At 35.0% G+C, this 18,659-nt stretch overlaps 2 protein-coding genes across 9 annotated transcripts in view; one reads left to right on the forward strand and one right to left on the reverse strand.

The window, feature by feature from the left end:
• Positions 1-6,953, forward strand: part of ACVR2A (activin A receptor type 2A) — an 88,054-nt gene extending 81,101 nt beyond the window's left edge. For both annotated transcript variants that reach the window (XM_007964923.3, XM_073019670.1), the window contains 2 exons: positions 1,250-1,380; positions 2,310-6,953. In XM_007964923.3, the coding sequence (XP_007963114.1) occupies positions 1,250-1,380; positions 2,310-2,504 (326 nt within the window). In that variant the 3' untranslated portion in view covers positions 2,505-6,953. The remainder of the gene's footprint in view (positions 1-1,249; positions 1,381-2,309) is intronic.
• Positions 6,954-8,804: 1,851 nt separating this feature from the next.
• Positions 8,805-18,659, reverse strand: part of ORC4 (origin recognition complex subunit 4) — an 88,049-nt gene continuing 78,194 nt past the window's right edge. For 5 of the 7 annotated variants that reach the window (XM_007964940.3, XM_007964939.3, XM_073019673.1 and 2 more), the window contains 5 exons: positions 16,933-17,019; positions 12,753-12,861; positions 11,856-11,951; positions 11,704-11,771; positions 8,805-9,244 (listed from right to left, as the gene is read on the reverse strand). In XM_007964940.3, coding sequence (XP_007963131.1) covers positions 9,056-9,244; positions 11,704-11,771; positions 11,856-11,951; positions 12,753-12,861; positions 16,933-17,019 — 549 coding nt within the window. In that variant the 3' untranslated portion in view covers positions 8,805-9,055. Of the gene's footprint in view, positions 9,245-11,703; positions 11,772-11,855; positions 11,952-12,533; positions 12,628-12,752; positions 12,862-16,932; positions 17,020-18,659 lie in introns of those variants that run through there. The other 2 variants (XR_012094183.1, XM_073019674.1) reach the window with 2 other exon arrangements.

The raw sequence follows: 18,659 nt of genomic DNA on the forward strand, positions 1-18,659 counted from the left end.
AACATTTAGATTCTGACTCAGTAGGTCTGGGTTGAAGCCTGAGTCTACATTTCTTAAAAACTAAGCTACCAGTTGATGGCAGTGTTGCTGCCTGTAGACCACATGAGTGTTGGTTGAATAGACACCTTAGAATGTCAGTACTCTGTCACTGGAAGTGCTCAAGCAGAGACCAACTGTCCAGCCATAAAGAATTCTTATATTTGAAGAGGGGTAAGTTAGATGACCCCTTTATGATTCATTGTATTCTATCCAGGAGTATTTACTGCATTTCAAGAGCTTCACAAAATTTGTGTTTATGCACACATATAGCTGGTCACTGATATTGCTCAGTGGTGACCTGTGTCTGTCAAAGGAAGGCAATCCAGCAATTAAAACCACAGACTTCAGAGTTATTCAGAGAGTTGGGTTCAATTCCAGCTCTACCATTTAACAGCTGTATGTCTTTGTGCAAATTATGTAACTTTTCTGAGCTGCTTGAAAGGTAAATAGAGGTAGTGCCATCTTAACCCTGTGAAGTAAGTAATATATGTAAAGTTCCTGATCAGGATAGGTGCTCACTGGATATTAGTTATTATTAACTCCTAAATACAGTTTTCTATTTATCTGAGTAGGCCTAAGAAAAAAGGAATTATTTATATTGTTTAATCTTGTCTATGAAGGCACATCCTGACTTGTTGGAACCCCTAGTTGGAGAGCCTGTTTGTGATTTTCTAAAAAATAAACGTACTTTTTGGCAGCTGTTGTGAGGGAGTATAGAGAAGAGGTATGACTCTGAGGTGCATAATTCCTCATGTGGGGCATGCAGGGGGGTTGGATATGCCATAGAATAAGCATGGTTATAATACATTGAACCTAGAGCCTCCAGAGATGGAAGCACCACTGTTAACATTCTGATCTGAACTGTAAGGATTGAGTACCCTAAAGGGATATTATATAACCTTAATTTACAAATACTGATTGTTCCTTATGTCCTCTATGCAGATGGAAATAGGCATCCTTTATACCTAGATAAGAAAACTCCTTATACAATCTTTAAGGAAATTACATGCCAAATTATAGACCTTTTCATTTCTCATATGTTTGGTCACACTATGGTATAAGTACAGTTGAGAATCTGTTTCTCTTCTGTCCTCATAGCATGTAAACAGTTGGGAAAAGGTGACAGAGTATATTTTAGAAAGTTTTTACCAGTTTGAAAGTCAGGAGGATTTTAATGAAAATGATTTATTTTTCTTTTCTTACTTTTCAGGACCTGTAGATGAATACATGTTGCCATTTGAGGAGGAAATTGGCCAGCATCCATCTCTTGAAGACATGCAGGAAGTTGTTGTGCATAAAAAAAAGAGGCCTGTTTTAAGAGATTATTGGCAGAAACATGCTGTAAGTTATCCAGTTAGCTTTTCATTTGAAATTCCAATAAAACACTTTTCAGAGGAATTATTTATCTCCGCACATTTCTCTTTCTTCAAGTATTTTCTGGGAGGTGATCTTCACACAGGATATTCTAGAGTTCTGGATGCAGAATTAGGGCTATGTCTGTATACCCCTGAAGGTGATTGTAAACTTACAGAGCTTTAGAGGGCTTTTGTCTCAATGGTCCTGCACAGAAGAGTGTGTCATCTAGTTTCCCAGGGAAAAGGCATGCCAGACTCGGAACCTGTGGATAGTTGGATAACTTTGCTGGTGACCACTTCCAATATGATAACATTTTAGAAAGTGTATGAAGCACCAGGTTTTTTCCTCTCTATGGGAGTTTGTTGTAGCCTTTTGATTTCAGCTTAGAGAAGACTTTCAAGTCTTAAGAGTGCTTTAAAACTAGAGACCAGGCACACAGCAGTATTGCCTGGTTATTTTGGTCTAAATACAACTAGAAACATGGCTAAAACCAGGCAGATGCATCTCAAAAGGGGCTTTCTGCTCTTCTGTTTAATTGTAAGATAGAAATGCTGATATTAACTAAGAAAACAATAAAAATGATTAGGTCCCCCTTTATCCTTGATTTTTGAGTCAATTTGAAGGGTTAGCATTGAAATGACCTGGTTTGTGAACAAGGGAGAGTTTTTTTTTTTTTTTGGGGGGGGGGAGTTAAAAAAAAAATTCCTGTTGTGATAATCTCATGCTTAAAAAGAAAAAAAAAGTTCTCTTTATGCTTTTCTTCATGATTCTGCACATGGTATTCAATAAAAGTGAATGTTGACAGAAACTTCTTTGACCCAGAAAACTAGCCATTTCTTCATGAAATTTTTATTCTATTTCCTAATAGAAAACAAAACTTGCTGTGGCGTTTGAGTATGTTTTTCTCCTTTTAGGGAATGGCAATGCTCTGTGAAACCATTGAAGAATGTTGGGATCACGACGCAGAAGCCAGGTTATCAGCCGGATGTGTAGGTGAAAGAATTACCCAGATGCAGAGACTAACAAATATTATTACCACAGAGGACATTGTAACAGTGGTCACAATGGTGACAAATGTTGACTTTCCTCCCAAAGAATCTAGTCTATGATGGTTGCGCCATCTGTGCACACTAAGAAATGGGACTCTGAACTGGAGCTGCTAAGCTAACGAAACTGCTTACAGTTTATTCTGTGTAAAATGAGTAGGATGTCTCTTGGAAATGTTAAGAAAGAAGACCCTTTGTTGAAAAACGTTGCTCTGGGAGACTTAATGCATTGCCGACAGCACAGATGTGAAGGACAGGAGACTAAGAGAAACCTTGCAAACTCTATAAAGAAACTTTTGAAAACGTGTACATGAAGAATGTAGCCCTCTCCAAATCAAGGATCTTTTGGACCTGGCTAATGGAGTGTTTGAAAACTGACATCAGATTTCTTAATGTCTGTCAGAAGACACTAATTCCTTAAATGAACTACTGCTATTTTTTTTAAATCAAAAACTTTTCATTTCAGATTTTAAAAAGGGTAACTTGTTTTTATTGCATTTGCTGTTGTTGTTTCTATAAATGACTATTGTAATGCCAATATGACACAGCTTGTGAATGTTTAGTGTGCTGCTGTTCTGTGTACATAAAGTCATCAAAGTGGGGTACAGTAAAGAGGCTTCCAAGCATTACTTTAACCTCCCTCAACAAGGTATACCTCAGTTCCACGGTTGCTAAATTATAAAATTGAAAACACTAACAAAATTTGAATAATAAATCAATCCATGTTTTGTAACAATTTCACTGTGTTATTTAAGGGAAAAAAGGTAAGCTATGCTTAGTGCCAACAGTAAGTGGCCATTCGTAAAGCAGTGTTTTAGCATTTCTTGTGCTGGCTTGTAATGTAGGGAAAAAAAGTGCTGTTTTTTGAAAAGATGGTGTCATTTCCCCCTTCTTCCCATGTTTTAAAGCCCCATCTTATATCCAGTTCCCAAAATTTGCATACTTACCTAAGTATTTTTTTTTAGGTGTGCTGTGTTTGGGGAATATTTGAAAATTTAAAGCATGATGTAAAATTTTTTTAAGTGAGCTGTGACACTGGAAAGCTCTTCATTTTGTCTTTTAAAATAGAGTTTTTTCTATTTATATATGTAAAATTGTAGTGTATTTCTTTTCACCAAACAGTGTGTGGGACATTCTTTATCACTGTTTAGGATCACCTCAGGAAGTGTCGTTACCCAGAATTCCTCACTGTCTGCTTTGAGACTTGTAACTTTATCACTATACTTCTGCTTGGTGCCATCTTGTCAGAGTAATATTTGATGTCTGTGATATGTAAAGAATTATCCTAGGATAGAGATATTAAACTTTAAGCAGATTTCAGATGTTACTGCTTTAAAACAAATCAGGGATAACAAATTAAACATATAACTTAAAATATGCAATGACATTTAGAGGTAACCAATGTTGATATAGGTAACATAGCCTAGCCACCGCCCCAAAATTGCTTTTACAACTAACACTGATATTAATTTAGGATAGTTCATGCCTTATCCTTGCTAAGAAAATGGAATTGATGGTAGGCAGGTGCCAAAGTGCTTTTCAAAACCATATTACGTTAGAATACAATTGGATTCTTCCTCAGATTTATACAGGCCAAAGTAAAAACATTAATTTCCTGAATTTCCAGATTACCAATCAACAAATAGCCAGTATTATGCCATGTTATTTCTGTCAGGTCATTTTAAAATCCATACGTTAATTTTATAAAAGAATTTTTTACATGTCACTGTCAGGAGCTCACTGTGAATGTGTTGTCTTAAAATCGTTATTTAACCACACAGTACACTACATTTTACATATATGTATGTAATCTCTGGGAATAGTAAATTATGTTATTTATAAAAAATACATAGGTCAACAGACTTTAAGCAGGGAGGAAAAGAAGAGTAATAGCGTCTGTGTGCCACAGACCATTCAGAACTGTCATGCGTGTCCCCATGGTCTCATTGTATTCCTAGCAATTCCATTTTCAATGTTGAGTTCACCTCTATTTCATAGAGTACTTGGTCTCTCAGTTTCTTGATCTGGCTTTGCTTCCATTTAAAAACTAATCAAGAAGGGAAAATATTGAGAATGTGCATACAAGAAAATCATTAATTTCCTGAAGATGAATTTCTACCTGTTGTGAACATTCAACTTTCTTTTTAAAAGTTAAAATCAAAACAAAAATAAACAAGGGATATTATGATGAATGTTTGGCTTATGTGAGTACTAGAGATAAATTTTTTTAAAACCAGTTATTCACAATATAAAATGTTTTCAAGTTAGAAAAAATTTTTAGAAATCCTGGTTGTTGTATTTAACTGTAGCTAACCAATTTTAAAACTTGTATTCTTTTGAGAACTATGATTAATAGAAAAACTTTTTTATAAGCAGTAAAATAAGAATGTTCCAGTGACTACCTGTCCTTATACCTAGTCTTGTTAAAACTTTCTTTTGCAGGGTATTTAGTGTTTGGTTTACAGTCAGTGCAGAGTGGGCAAGTTAACAGAAAGTTTGAGCTAGAGATACTGGAAAAAAAGAAAGATCAAAGAATGAGAAAAATGGTGATCCATTTTGGGGCAAACTGAAACCCCCCAAATAACTCTTTCCTCATGTGTATGGTGCTCCTCATGACTCGTCTTGTATTTTGCCTTTCTGATACCCATCAGAACTGCTGCTGCTCTAACTTATACTCTTTACCTTGCCCAGATCTCCGCGTAAGGAATGCTTTATGATCAACTTGCCATAGGACTGATGGATTAACCAGTATTCGGCTTTATTTGAAGTCTATGCCCTGCACAGCTCTTGTATGTATTTTAGATGCTAGAAGTTTTTTTTAGCATGTGATGTGTGATTCTTGTTTGAATTCTAGGTACCTTGTGAATTCCAGAAAAAGAGACTGTGCCTCATGATTGTTAGTCCCATGAACTTGCACTATCTTTCATGGCGATGTTTTGAAAATACAATCAGGAAAAAAACCAACACCTTTGGAATTTAAAATAGAATCATATCATGAAATTTAAAAAGAATCTCTTTGGTCGCGTTTCCTCACCTCTAAGTAACAGCTACATTTAAGTAAAATGCAGGTGGTAGGGAAAAAAACCATGGCCAGATGGTGGTTTAGTGGAATAAACTGATTACTGGTCTTTTTTTTTTTTTTTTTTTTAAAGAAAGAAGCTTCATCACAGATACTTTCCAGTTTCTCTTTTTTACTTTTTTGAAAGATTACTTTTTAGGAACATTTGGTATGATATGCATAAAATTATTTATCAATTTGTGGGCAAAATGATACAAGTAGCATCTTGATTGAACATCATTTACCTCAGATATTCAACCAGCAGTACGTTTTTTATGCAGTCTCAACCCATATCCCATTTGTTACCTCTCAGAATATTGGTAAGCAGTTATTTTCGCTTTACTCTGTATTTCTTGTGTTTTGGGCACAGGTTATTGTACTACTGTCAAATCGTACTTGCTATTTTTTCTGCAAGTATTTAACAGAAAGCTTAAAATCCCCATAAAACCCCACCTTGGATAAGTGATTGTTAAATATTGTACAAATAAAATGTATGCTATTCCCATTCCATCCCCAAGTTAAATAAAAAAAAAATGAATATGGTATGATTTGCATATGCAGTTTTTATTTAGCTATGTGTTCTTAAAGAGGGGAGTGGTAGCTTTGTAACTTATAGTGAGGCTTACACCTTGACAACAGCAAGAATGAGGATAGTGGTGAGTGAAGGGAGATCTGTTAATTATGGTATTTCCCTCTATTATCGTCTAAACAGATTATATTCCCACTCAAGTATGTGTGTTGGTCCTGCCAGTATTAGGAAGCAGAGGCTTGTTGGCATTGTGTCACACAGTAGACACCAATGGATTCTCAGATTTTCTAGGGTAAAGGTGAAGGACGGGGCAGCACTTAGATTATGGTGGTTTGAAAGAAACAGAATTGCTTTCTAAACCAGATGAGGCCGAGAATGCGAACCATGGTGAAATATGCATGGAAACTCTACAGAAAATACTGAAGTGTTTCTTACAGTGTTTTCTGCAAAACAGTGATTCGTTAGGACATTAATAGGTATTATGTTTTCAACATGTACAGCATTATGATACAGTAAGTTTGGACCAAACAGGCATTCATTCCCCAGAGTCTTTCACGTGCATGAGAATCAGTCATTTTAACAAGAATTCTGTTTCTGGTGGGCCACTTGGAGGGAACACAGATGTAAAAAACACACTGAAATATTCCTCCTTCACCTGCTTTTCAGTCTGAGGTAGTCAGATTAAAAAGCAGTTTGTGCTTTTTTGGTTCTATTTTTCCTCCTCTAGTAAATGAAGAAAATATCTTGAAGCTATATGTGTAAGTTTACATTATTCTTGAACCGCTTTTTAAACTAGGGTTTTTCAGGCTTGTTTTTATTGATGACAGTTTAAGCAATTTAAGAGATGAAGTTAGCTCAAAACTCTTGCAAATAGACTTTAGCTTTTTTGTATGAGAGAATATGGAAAGGCCAACAATCAACACTGCTCCTCCCCACAAAAATGCTTTGGGAATGTAATAGGCATATGCTTCATTTGTGTAACTTTTCCTAATGTATTTTTTGAATTTGCTTTTAACTGTTTCATGTTTACCTCAATTGGTACTTAGTCTTAAAATCTGTATACTTGGTTATTGATAGATCTTCTGTAGCTCTTACGTAGCCAGTGAGACAGATGAGGGCTGCCAGCTTTTAAGTGACATCTTAAGCTAGTAAGAAATTGCAATCCTCAAGTCATTTCATGAGGCTGTTACCCTTTAAGACAAATAATACTTTCCTCAAATAGTTTAGAAAATTTTAAAAAGGGTCAGTTAGAGCATAAGTGTAAAATTCTTGCTTCTAGTATATAATAGTGATGTTACCATGTTAAGTATTTTGGTGAAATATCCCCTAAAAATGTGTAGACTATGGCACAGAATCAGTATGCAAGCCTTAGCCTGAATGAGACTGCTGAAAAGTAAATGACAGGGATCTGAATACTTAGAAGGTTTAACTTTTTGCAGGGAAGGAAAGGCTATGTATGCAAAAGAATATGTTGTAACTACTGAAGAGCTACTTTTATACACAGAAATTTTTTATTCCACTTTGTATCCAAGATTTCATTAAAACATTGTGCCTTAGAGCATACTTTAAAAACTATTTGGTAAGGAATCCACTGTCGAACTTCAGGTTTTAATAGCACTGCCTTTGGTGTTAAACTGAGTTGAATTCCAAGCCTGCTGGCTATTCCCAGCATTGCCACTGCTTTGTTAGTTTTCTAATCTGTAAATAACAGTACCTACATCTCACAGGGCCTCTAACAGTTAAATGGATTGTAAGCTGCACAAGCATAGGGACAGTCTGTCTTTTGTTAACCTCCCATGCACACAGTAGGCAAATATTCTTGAACAAATGAAGTCACTTAAGTGCTTATTAAATTTCATTTTAAATATATGCCTCTGTTAATTCATGGATCTTGGAACTTACTTAAAAGACAATGCTTTTACTGACATTTCCACATTCCTCAGGGATTTACTGTTTGATACAGGTTCAGTTAACATTGCCATACATGTCTCATTACTTTTGGGAGTGCTTTTCCAGAAATCTCTGGTACAGTCACGTCACTTCATGATGGGGCTGTTCTGAGAAATGTGTCTCTGGGTGATTTCATCATTGGATGAACATCAGAGAGTGTACTTACACAAACCCTGATGGTATATAGCCTGTTACACACCTAGGCTATACATACAGCCTAGCCTATTACTCTTAAGCTACAATGCTGTACAGAATGTTACTGTAATACTGTAGGCAACTGTAACACACTGGTAAACATTTGTATATTCAAACATAGAAAAGGTACAGTAAAAATATGGTATAGTCTTACGAGACCACCCTCATATATACAATGTCACGGACCAAAATGTTATGTGGTGCCATGACTATACTTGTTAAGAAGGCAAATTCCAATCCTTTTGACCTATGGTAAGCTCAACAATCTGTAATTTTAGAAAATCTTACAAGGGATTCTGATGTGGGTGGTATGAGTACCACATTTTGAGATATCTAGAAGAAAAATCTCCAAACTCCTTGGCCTTTTCCTTCCATGTGAACCATCTTCTGACTAAGCTGGTTAGTCTCCTGAACTAGAAAACCTGAGTCTGGGATAGAATCCAAAATTTGCTTGTGGACAGAAAAAAACCCTGCAGCAAACCTACTGTACCAAAGGTTACTTATACTTCAGTTGTTACGATTGTTTTTTCACTCCTTTGGTTTAAGGTTTGTAAAGACATCTAGCTGTTAGGTTGAAGTGAGCTCTTCAAATAGACCATTATATATATAAGTGTTAAAAAAGCACATGGTCTAGTCCCTAAAACAGTCATATTTTATTCTTCTGAACTGCTACTTACAAAGTAATCTCAATTACTGAAATTACAAATCATGTAACTGTTCATGATTAAAAGGCAAGACACAGCCAAGACAGTAGACATGCAAGTCTCACATAAATACAAAAATATTTATAGAATGTTCAGTATTATCATGTTAAAGGACAATAGTTTTTCGTTCTCTACAGAAGTATGAATGAAATGCCAAAGTTGAAGTCACTGGTTATATTCATAACCAGCTCAGTGAGGATGTTGCCCACTGCCTCACATCTGTAGGACAGTTGGGATATTTCTGCAGAGCATTCATAATTTGAGTATTATCCAAAAGCAGTTTCATCAGCTGGTACTCTCTCTGTGAATTTCCTGAAGTTCTTTCCATGGGCTTTATTAATTCTAATTGTTGCAAGTGTTCAAAAGCCTGAAAGATGAAAGAAATAGTTTAGGCTGAACAGGAGAGGAGAGTAACAACTCTCCTGGTCTCTCCCAGAGAACAGTTAGTGTTTTGGTCAGCTGCAGAACAGAGTACTGGGAAACAAACTAACAACTATCACCAGGACTAAAAAAACTCTCACAACCCCATAAAAAACTCTATTATCAGGTAAAACAGTCTCAATGCACACTTACTTGTCCATATATTGTTGAATGTAAACATGGCAAACTTTAATTCAATACATACAATAACGGTTTTCTTCCTGGCCTCATTCTCTATCATAGTTCCTCCTAGTACTTCAATTAATAAAGTGTTTCCAGTTCTCTGTAAAAACCTAAGAATCAGATAAGACTTTCTGATCGATTACCTAAGCTACTCAGATTTGCATTTATATTTTGTCTGTCTCTACCTTTGCTTTGCTATGTAAAAAGTTAACAACTGTAACAAAGAGGGAGGCAGAAAAAGACCCTTGAGTCAACTAGGCATATTCAGCTGATCCTGTAAGTAAAGGATTCAACAGGGTGGTATGGACATGGAGAGGGGACAGGCTCCTGTTTCCTCTAAGAAGTCAGACTGAGACTGTCACAACATTCTTCCATTTTCCCCATCTTAATAGGGCTCTTTCCTGTCTGCTTCCTCTTATCCTTAATATTCACATATTGTATCTTTGCTGACCTTCAGTGTTGTGTTAGGTATGTTATTAGGGTATGAAAAAATCTGAAACCATTAAATCATGATATACTAACCATTAAATAACGATACACTGAAATAGATTCCTGAGGATTCTATTATATTCTTACAACTCACTGTAAAAAACATCACTGGAGCATATTCTCTATGTATCACATAAATTCTTCTGATAGAGAAACAGCTCAGATACCTTCATATCTGCAAATGAGAAAATACTGGAGGCTGCAGGTGTTAGAGCTGAATAGAACTGTGCAGATTTAAAACATTTCTAAATAGCAAAATACTTCATTATTGAAAATTCAGAAATGAGCAGCTACAAATTATTGAGAATTTAAATGCAGGCCGGGCACAGTGGCTTAAGGCTGTAATCCCAGCACTTTGGGAGGCCGAGGTGGGCAGATCACAAGGTCAGGAGTTAGAGACCAGCCTGACCAACATGGTGAAACCCTGTCTCTACTAAGAATGCAAAAATTAGCTGGGTATGGTGGTGCACGCCTGTAATCCCAGCTATTCAGGAAGCCGAGGCAGGAGAATCGCTTAACTTGGGAGGCAGAGGTTGCAGTGAGCCAAGATTGCACCCACCACTGTACTGCAGCCTGGGTAACAGAAGGAGACTCCATCTCAAAAAACGAAAAACAAACAAACAAAAACCCCCAAAATTTAAATACTTGGGTAACCTTTCCATTTTCACAACTCTCACAGAATAAGACTATTAGGGGAAAAAAACCATCCAGTATTGTAAAATACTTTTCCTGTTTCTTTGAAGAAATGGCAATGCTCTGTGCTCATTTTTGTTGCTACAGGAAATGGAATTCTGATTACTGCGGCCGACAAGGGATGCCAGTGGACTTGGGGATCCACTGTTTTACAAAAGTTTCTTTCCTTAAAATCCTCAAGAGCTGCACTGTCCACACTAGGCTACTCAGCACTTCAATGGTGACTCAATTTTTATTTAAACTTAAAAATGGATATTTAATTCTATTAAAAAATTCTGAGCATGTTTAGCACAATTTCAAAATGTAAATTTACTTTCTCAGCTATAAATTTTATGGAATCTAAACAGCAAGAATTTCCAGTGAATATTTAGGTCACTGAGATGTGCTTTGTAAGTATAAATGTACACCAAATGTTAAAGACTTAATTCAAAAGAATGTAAAATACTTTGTTTTTCTATGATTATAGAATGACACATTTTTGATATGTTGAATTAAATATAATATATAATTAAAATTACACCTTTTTTTTTACAGGTACTAGAAAATCTAAAACTACATTACATGGCTCACATTATCTTTGTAGTGGACAATGGTAATCTACATGAAGTCCTGAAGTTGTAAAACTCATGACTCAGCCCCCAAATAACACTTTGTCTGTATCCCCTCACAGGCCAGTGAGATTTTGTCTTTTAAGTTTCTTAATGGCTCTTATTTGCATTTTTTTTCTTTTACTGCTGCGATTATAAAAGCCAATCAATCCTTGGGTTGGAAAGGGAAAGGTTGTATCTAACACACTATACTGAATAGTTGTTTTCAGGATGCAAGTGCTATGAAGAGACAGCAGAGGGCAGTATACCTCCACAAACTAAAACAACTGGTCACTTCCTCAGATTTTTTCAAAATATTTCATTTTTAGATAATTGTTTTTAAAAAAAATCTATAACACTTAATATTTAAAAATGAAAGTGCAATTTTAATACATAATCAAATTGGATGTAAAAAATATACTTGTCTGTAGAAAAATAGCAAACTAAGTCTTACCTTCATGACAACAGGTTTTTCAAAATTATAAACAGAATGTGCTTTCCTTTGAACAAACTTCTGAAACTCTGGGTAGAAAGCAATGACAACATTATACCTTCAAATAAGCAGTGGGGAAGAGTCAGAAAAAATCTACTTAAGTCTCATCTCACCATTATAGACCATTTGAAAATTAAATGGCTCTTCCTCATAGATGTCATTTAAATGTTTCATTGCTATTATAAGACAGATTTCCAAGACTGATAGACCTATAGTAAAAGGGAAAAAAACTATCAGTTTAGTGACACATAAGACTGAAATAACTGTTCTCCAAATAGCAAAATACTTCATTATTGAAAATTCAAAAATGAGCAGCTACAAATTATTGAGAATTTAAATATAGTGAAAGATCTATGGTTTTGAGGGGTGAAGAAGGTCAAGATACTAGATTTCAAATGTGTTCCAATCACTATTATCTATATAAATTTAAGTTACTTAACCTCCCTGTGCTTAGTTTTCCATATCTGCAAAATAAGGATATTTTTAAACTTTTAGAAATGTCACAAAGATTAGCGACAATATTATTAAGCACTCACCATATGGCCCACAGTAAACAAAATAAACTTCAATTTTTATGTGACTTTAAATCACACAGGGCCTTTGGATAGGATTTATCCAGAGACTTCCTAAACTGGAAATTATATCCAAATATGTGTATTCCTTTTTTCCCCTGGAGAGGAAAAGGTTCATTACGTTTGCAAAAGGAAATAACGAACCCAAAATGGCTGAAACCCAGCGAATGCTCTTCAGTAGCTCTTGATACAATGATAACATCAGCAACGTAGTCTTACCTGGATTTCCAATGTGGCAAAAGAGGCAGAGCGTCAAATTTTTTTTTCACTTTAAATGGGAGTGATAGTACCTTCAAAAGGACTAAGTTAAAGGCTATATGGATAGAAAAGTATTTTATAAAGTATTATGCCCATGTTTATTGTAATTTTAAAAACATTCCATTATCTAAATTCAAAGTTTTAAAAACCACAATTTAAAAAATAAGGCTGGGCTCTTACCATGTACAATATTTGCTTTTGAGTCCATGCTACACAGTTGACTTGCTTCCATTAGATCTATGGCAGTCATAAATGGGTGTGATGCTGTTACTCGATTTAAAGTAAGCATCTAGGGAAATGTGGATCAGAAAAACAATTACATATTTACATGGGCATTTTGGAGATACTACTGTGCAAAACTTCTTAATTTGTATAGTCAATTCTTAAGGGAGAGTAAATATTAATGCTGAGGAAGGTATTCTCAAATTCAGTTCTATTAAAATACAGTATTTCAATTTGTGTGTCACATGACTGCAGATGTAAAGCATAAAAAAAGTTTTTGCTGCTCTCTCTAGCCCATCCCACTTGCATAACTTGTTTACTTAATGCTCGGAAGAACAATATTTAAAGAGGAGTAGGTCAAGGAGAAGAAACTGAAAATAATTAAGAATACATACTAATAAAAGCCCCAAACACAAGTCCAAAAGGCAGATCTATGCCTTGTTAACTTTTTCACCACCTAATCATCCAGCCAGGTTAGTGTTAATTGAGATAGAAGTTAGCTGTTTTATGTTCAATTATACAAAAGAGAAAAAAAATAGCACATTTATACTCAGGAATAACTCCCCTTGAAAGCAGAGTCTACTTCTCTTGTGCTGCTTCTTTAGTTTCCAAAAATGAACAGAGGTCCTGGAGCAGAGCTGCTACTCAAGTATTTGAAGATTTCCTTTCTTCCTTATTTGTATTTTTCATAAAAGTTAAATTTGGTCATTTAGGGTTAGAAGATTTACTAGACAAAAATGCATGACCTCTCCTTAAATTTCAATTTCAAATAAACAAGTTTCTTAGTATAAGTATGTGCCATGCAATATTTGGTATATAATTATCCAAGAAACTCTCTCCTCCACCTTAACCAGGGCGCAAGGCGCCAATTGATTAGCTGGGCAAAGAGTCTGGCAATCCTTGTCCTTCATTCTCCTACTGGTTGGGACCTAGATTGCCAGTGCTCCCTCTCTTTCTCTCTCCTTTCCTTTTTCCTTTAATTATGAATTTTGTTTAATTTTTATTTTTTAATTTCATTTTTCCATAAGTTATTGTCATACGCGTGGTATGGTATTTGGTTACATGAGTAAGTTGTTTAGTGGTGATTTGTGAGACTGGTGCACATATCACTCGAGCAGTATTCACTGCATCATATTTGTAGTCTTTTATCCCTCGCCCCACTGGAAAACAATGTGGAGATTCCTTAAAGAACTAAAAGTAGAAATACCATTTGATACAGCAATCACACTACAGGGCATCTACTCAGAGGAAAAGAGGTCATTATGTGAAAAAGATACTTGCACACTCATGTTTATAGCAGCACAAGTCACAACTGCAAAATCGTAGAACCAACCCAAATGCCCATCAATCAACGAGTGGATAAAGAAACTGTGATATATATATACTGCGGAATACTACAGAGTCATAAAAAGGAATGAACTAACAGCATTTGCAATGACCTGGATGAAACTGGAGACTATTATTCTAAGTGAAGTAACTCAGGAATGGAAAACCAAACATCGTATGTTTTCACTGATATGTGGGAGCTAAGCTATGAGGACGCAAAGGCATAAGAAAATTTTTTTTTAACATATACAAAGGCAACAGAGAATAATAAATTAAATATCCATGACTACTTTCCCTGCTTAAGAAAATGATCTTAGAGTCCATCTCCTCCGGATTGGACTCTACTCTTCCCCACATAAAACAACCAAGCATGTCTATACTATTAGGTTGGTGCAAAATTAATTGCCATTTTTGGCACTGAAAGTAATGGTAACTTTTCACTAACCTAATACTGTATACTTCTACATATACATGTATTATACAACAGAGTAATTTTCAACTTTTATATAAATATACTTTCACAACTCTCTTCACTGTGAGGTTTTATCCATGTTGAGGCAGTATCAATTCTGGTTTATTCATTTTTTTGTTGTATTTCTTTGTATATACCCACAATTATTCATTTGCTAATTTCCTATTGACAGACATCTGTCATTTCTTTTTTTTCCCCAATTATAAACAAAACTGCAATAAACAACCTTGGACACGTCTTCCTGTGCATTAGGTAACTAGAGTTTCTCTAGTATAAGTATGTTTCTCTAGTTAACTAATTTGCTAAATTGCTCTCCAAAGCACTTACACATATTTATGTTGGCAGCAGTGATAAATATTAAGTCACAGTCACGATACCATCAAGCATAACCTTTAACCCTGCCACTAGATTGGCAAGAAAAAAAGTTTAATTGTAGTATTTCTCTGGTTACTGGAGAGGCCGAAAATCTGTAATCTATAATGAGCTTCCACAGTAAGACAATGACAACCAATAATGGGATGAGCTAAGAATATGAGTAAGCAGCCCTCAAAGTAGAATCCCATATGACAAAAAACAAGCCATTATTTAATTAATTACCAGGAATTAAAAATTAATAGAAAAATGGCAGAACAATGGTCATTAATATTGACAATATTGAGGCAGAGATATTTTCCAGGATGGAGATACATATATCTACACACATACCTCCTCTAAAAATTACTAGTCCTCAAATTCCTTCATGATAAAGACAGTTGTTGCTGAAAATGGCAGTATGCTTTTGACAATAGAGGGAAAGTAAATAGGGATAAAAAGACTTAACTTTCCTCAGCAAAAACAGCAATGAGGAAAGAAAACTTGTATGTAAACATGGATGAACCATACAGCCAAGTAGGACACAAACTTGAAGCCAGAGAGCTTTGGATTAAGTCCTGGCTTTGTTATCTACTAGTAATGTGACATTGGGCAAGGTATTAAGCTTTAAGGAGCCTCAATTTCTTTAGGGGTAAGAATAAAAAATAAGATTATTCCAATGGTCAGACATAATATAGGTACTACTAGTATCTACAATACTTGGCTCATGTGCTGGTCAATAAATGGTAGCTACTATCATTATTATTCTATTATTATTTTTAAAAATGACTTTTCTGTGAAACCAAAACTATCTTCTCTTTCAAAGGTATCTGCCATAATTTTCTAGAAATATTAGACTAAAACCAAATTACTCTTAGTGAAGAAAGTTAATTTTCAGAACAATTAAGTACTTCTTGTTTGATACTGGTATTATGTAAGCTTAAGACATAATTACTTGGCAAAACATCATAACCAAGTAGGATTTATTCCAGGTATATAAGGCTGGTTCAACACTCAAAAAATAATGTAATCAAATATATCAACAGGTTAAAGAGAAATATGATCATGTGAAACAATCAAGAACAAGCACTTGACAAAATCCAACACCCATGTATAATAAACTCTCAGCAAGTTACAAACAGATGAGGATTACCTCAACCTGATAATGAACATGTATTAAAAACCTATAGCTAACATCATACTTAATGGTAAAAGTTTGAATCCTTTCTTCCTAAGACTGGGAACAAGAAAGGATGTCCTCTCTCACTGTTCTAATTCAGCATAACACTGGAAATTCTAGTCATTGCAAAAAAGCAAGGAAAGCAATAAAAGGCATACAGATTGGAAAGAAAAAAAAAGTCTCCATTTGTGAAAAATGTAATGCTCTACATCAAAAGTCCCAGGAATCTATTAAAAAACCTCCTAGAATAAGTGAGTTCAGCATAGACTATAAGATCAACACACAAAAGTCAATCACATTTCTATATATTAAAGTGTATATATGTAATCAATCACATATTCTGTATGTAATGAATATGTGGGAAACCAAAACTTCAAAACACCATTTACAATTGTTCTAACAAATTAAATACTGGCATACACATTAAATAACTACATCATCTGTGTAGTAAGAGCTATAAAATGCTGATGAAAGTAATCAAATAAGAAATCAAATAAAAGGAGATATGAACCCTATTCAGAGATTGGAACACTCAATGTAGTGTTCCAATGCATGTCGATTCTCCCAAAATTCACCTACAGGTTTAATCAATTCCCATAAAAACTTAATTATCTAGTGAAAGACAGAAAATGATAAAAGTAGGCTGGGCACAGTGGCTGATGCCGGTAATGTCAGCACTTAGGGAGGCAGAGGTGGGAGGATGGCTTAAGGCCAGGAGTTCACAACCAGTCTGGGCAACAAAGTGAGACCCCGTCACTATCAAAAACAAAAACAAAAACAAAGAAACAAGCAATAAAACTAATACAAACCAATAGCATGTGTAATGACCGCAGGTTTTTGCTGATATTGAAATGCTTCTGTAGTACTTCTTGCACACTTCTATCTTCTGAGAGATACTAAGGGGGGGTGGGGGGGGGGGAGGAAAAGCCAAAATTGAGGAAAGATGTAGTTTAAAACCCAAATATAATCCTGTGCCTTACTGGTTGGTGTGCCTTATTAACGCTATCTAATATTAATTCATTATTAAATAGATGTTGGTCTTATTTGTAGAACATTAAAACCAAAACAAAGTTTCCAGTCTACTGATTTCCTTATCCTGTTCTTTACATTAATTCAATAAACACAATGATAAAACAATCCTTGCTAACCCCAAATTCCTACTTGAATAAAGGAAACTACAGTAATACCAGTGAAATGAACAAAATGCAGCACAAAAACACAAGCGCACGAGTTACTGTACCTAGGGAAACAAGGTAAAGCACTACAAATAATGCTTAAACTGGATGAGACAAGAGATTTAAAAAAGAAGGAAAAACATTCCAGTTACAGGGAACAGCATGAGTAGTAGGAAAATCATCACATATTGGCAGAAAATGAGTAGTCACATACTGGAGTTTCAGTTACTGGCAAAGTGAATGTACAAAAAGACAAAGGCAGAAAAACCTAATTGGAGGTAGCTGTCCAGACAAGAGGTAAGGAGGGTCTGAACTATCTGAGTGGTAATGAAGACAAAAGAGAATTAAGACACTTACAGGAGATATATCTGGTAGAGAATTAACTGGTAGCAGAAGAGAAGGAAGGGTTTGAAAGGTAGAAGATAAAAATCAAAGATAATCTATGGGAAACAAAATGGCCTGTGAAAAGTGAAAAGTGGTCAAGAAATGAATCTTGGATTATCAATATTTAAGTAGTAGGTGGGAAAAGAGAAAAACTAAGAAAGTAAGAAAAATACCAAAGACTGGAAGAGAATCTAAGACACAGCAGAGATCTAGAAAACAAGGGAAGAAAGTTTTAAGAGAGAAGTGGGGTTCAACAATATGAACTACTTTGTAAAATTAAGATATATTTGAGAAGAGGCTAATGGCTTTAGAAATTCAAAGGTCACCAGGGCCTTTTGAGAAAGCAGCATCTAAAGAGGCAAGTGACTGCAGTATGTTAGGGTTGAATGGAAGGTGAGGAACATTGGCATTGAAGAAAGGATTAGATGAAAAGAGAGTAAATTCAGAGGTAGCAGAGCCAAGAAAGGCCTGGAAAAGATCGACATAATTTTTCAAAAATTATCTGCATGGAATAAGAATTCTTTTTTCTTAAAAAAACAAACAAACAAAAAAAACCCAGAAAACTAAGCATTTCTGTATTTTCTAGAGCTGTAATTACATGTCTTTACTTTGTCCACTCTAAGAAGACCAGATTCAGAAGTAAGTTCTAGTCTACTGGAATGAAATTTTATACTCTCAGGAAATATATTATTAATTATAGTTCCAACTCCCTTGCTATTGTTTCTAGTCTTCTCTTTGTATTTTAAAGGACTTCTGGTTACTATATATATCTTTTTCTATCACAAACAGGGTAGAATTTCCTTGGAAGAACACAGGGTGAACATAAAAAAAAATAACTTTTGGAAATTAAAAAAAAAATTTGTTTAGCTTTTCTACAGTTTTAAAATTGAAATATGGAAGATATGTGGCTAAATATCACAGGCAAACTATAGTCTTTGCTTCTGTAATCTGTAAATTGTAAAAGTTGATGTGGTAAA

The sequence above is a fragment of the Chlorocebus sabaeus genome, chromosome 10, assembly GCF_047675955.1.
Source record: "Chlorocebus sabaeus isolate Y175 chromosome 10, mChlSab1.0.hap1, whole genome shotgun sequence".
In the NCBI taxonomy this organism is placed as follows: domain Eukaryota; kingdom Metazoa; phylum Chordata; class Mammalia; order Primates; family Cercopithecidae; genus Chlorocebus; species Chlorocebus sabaeus.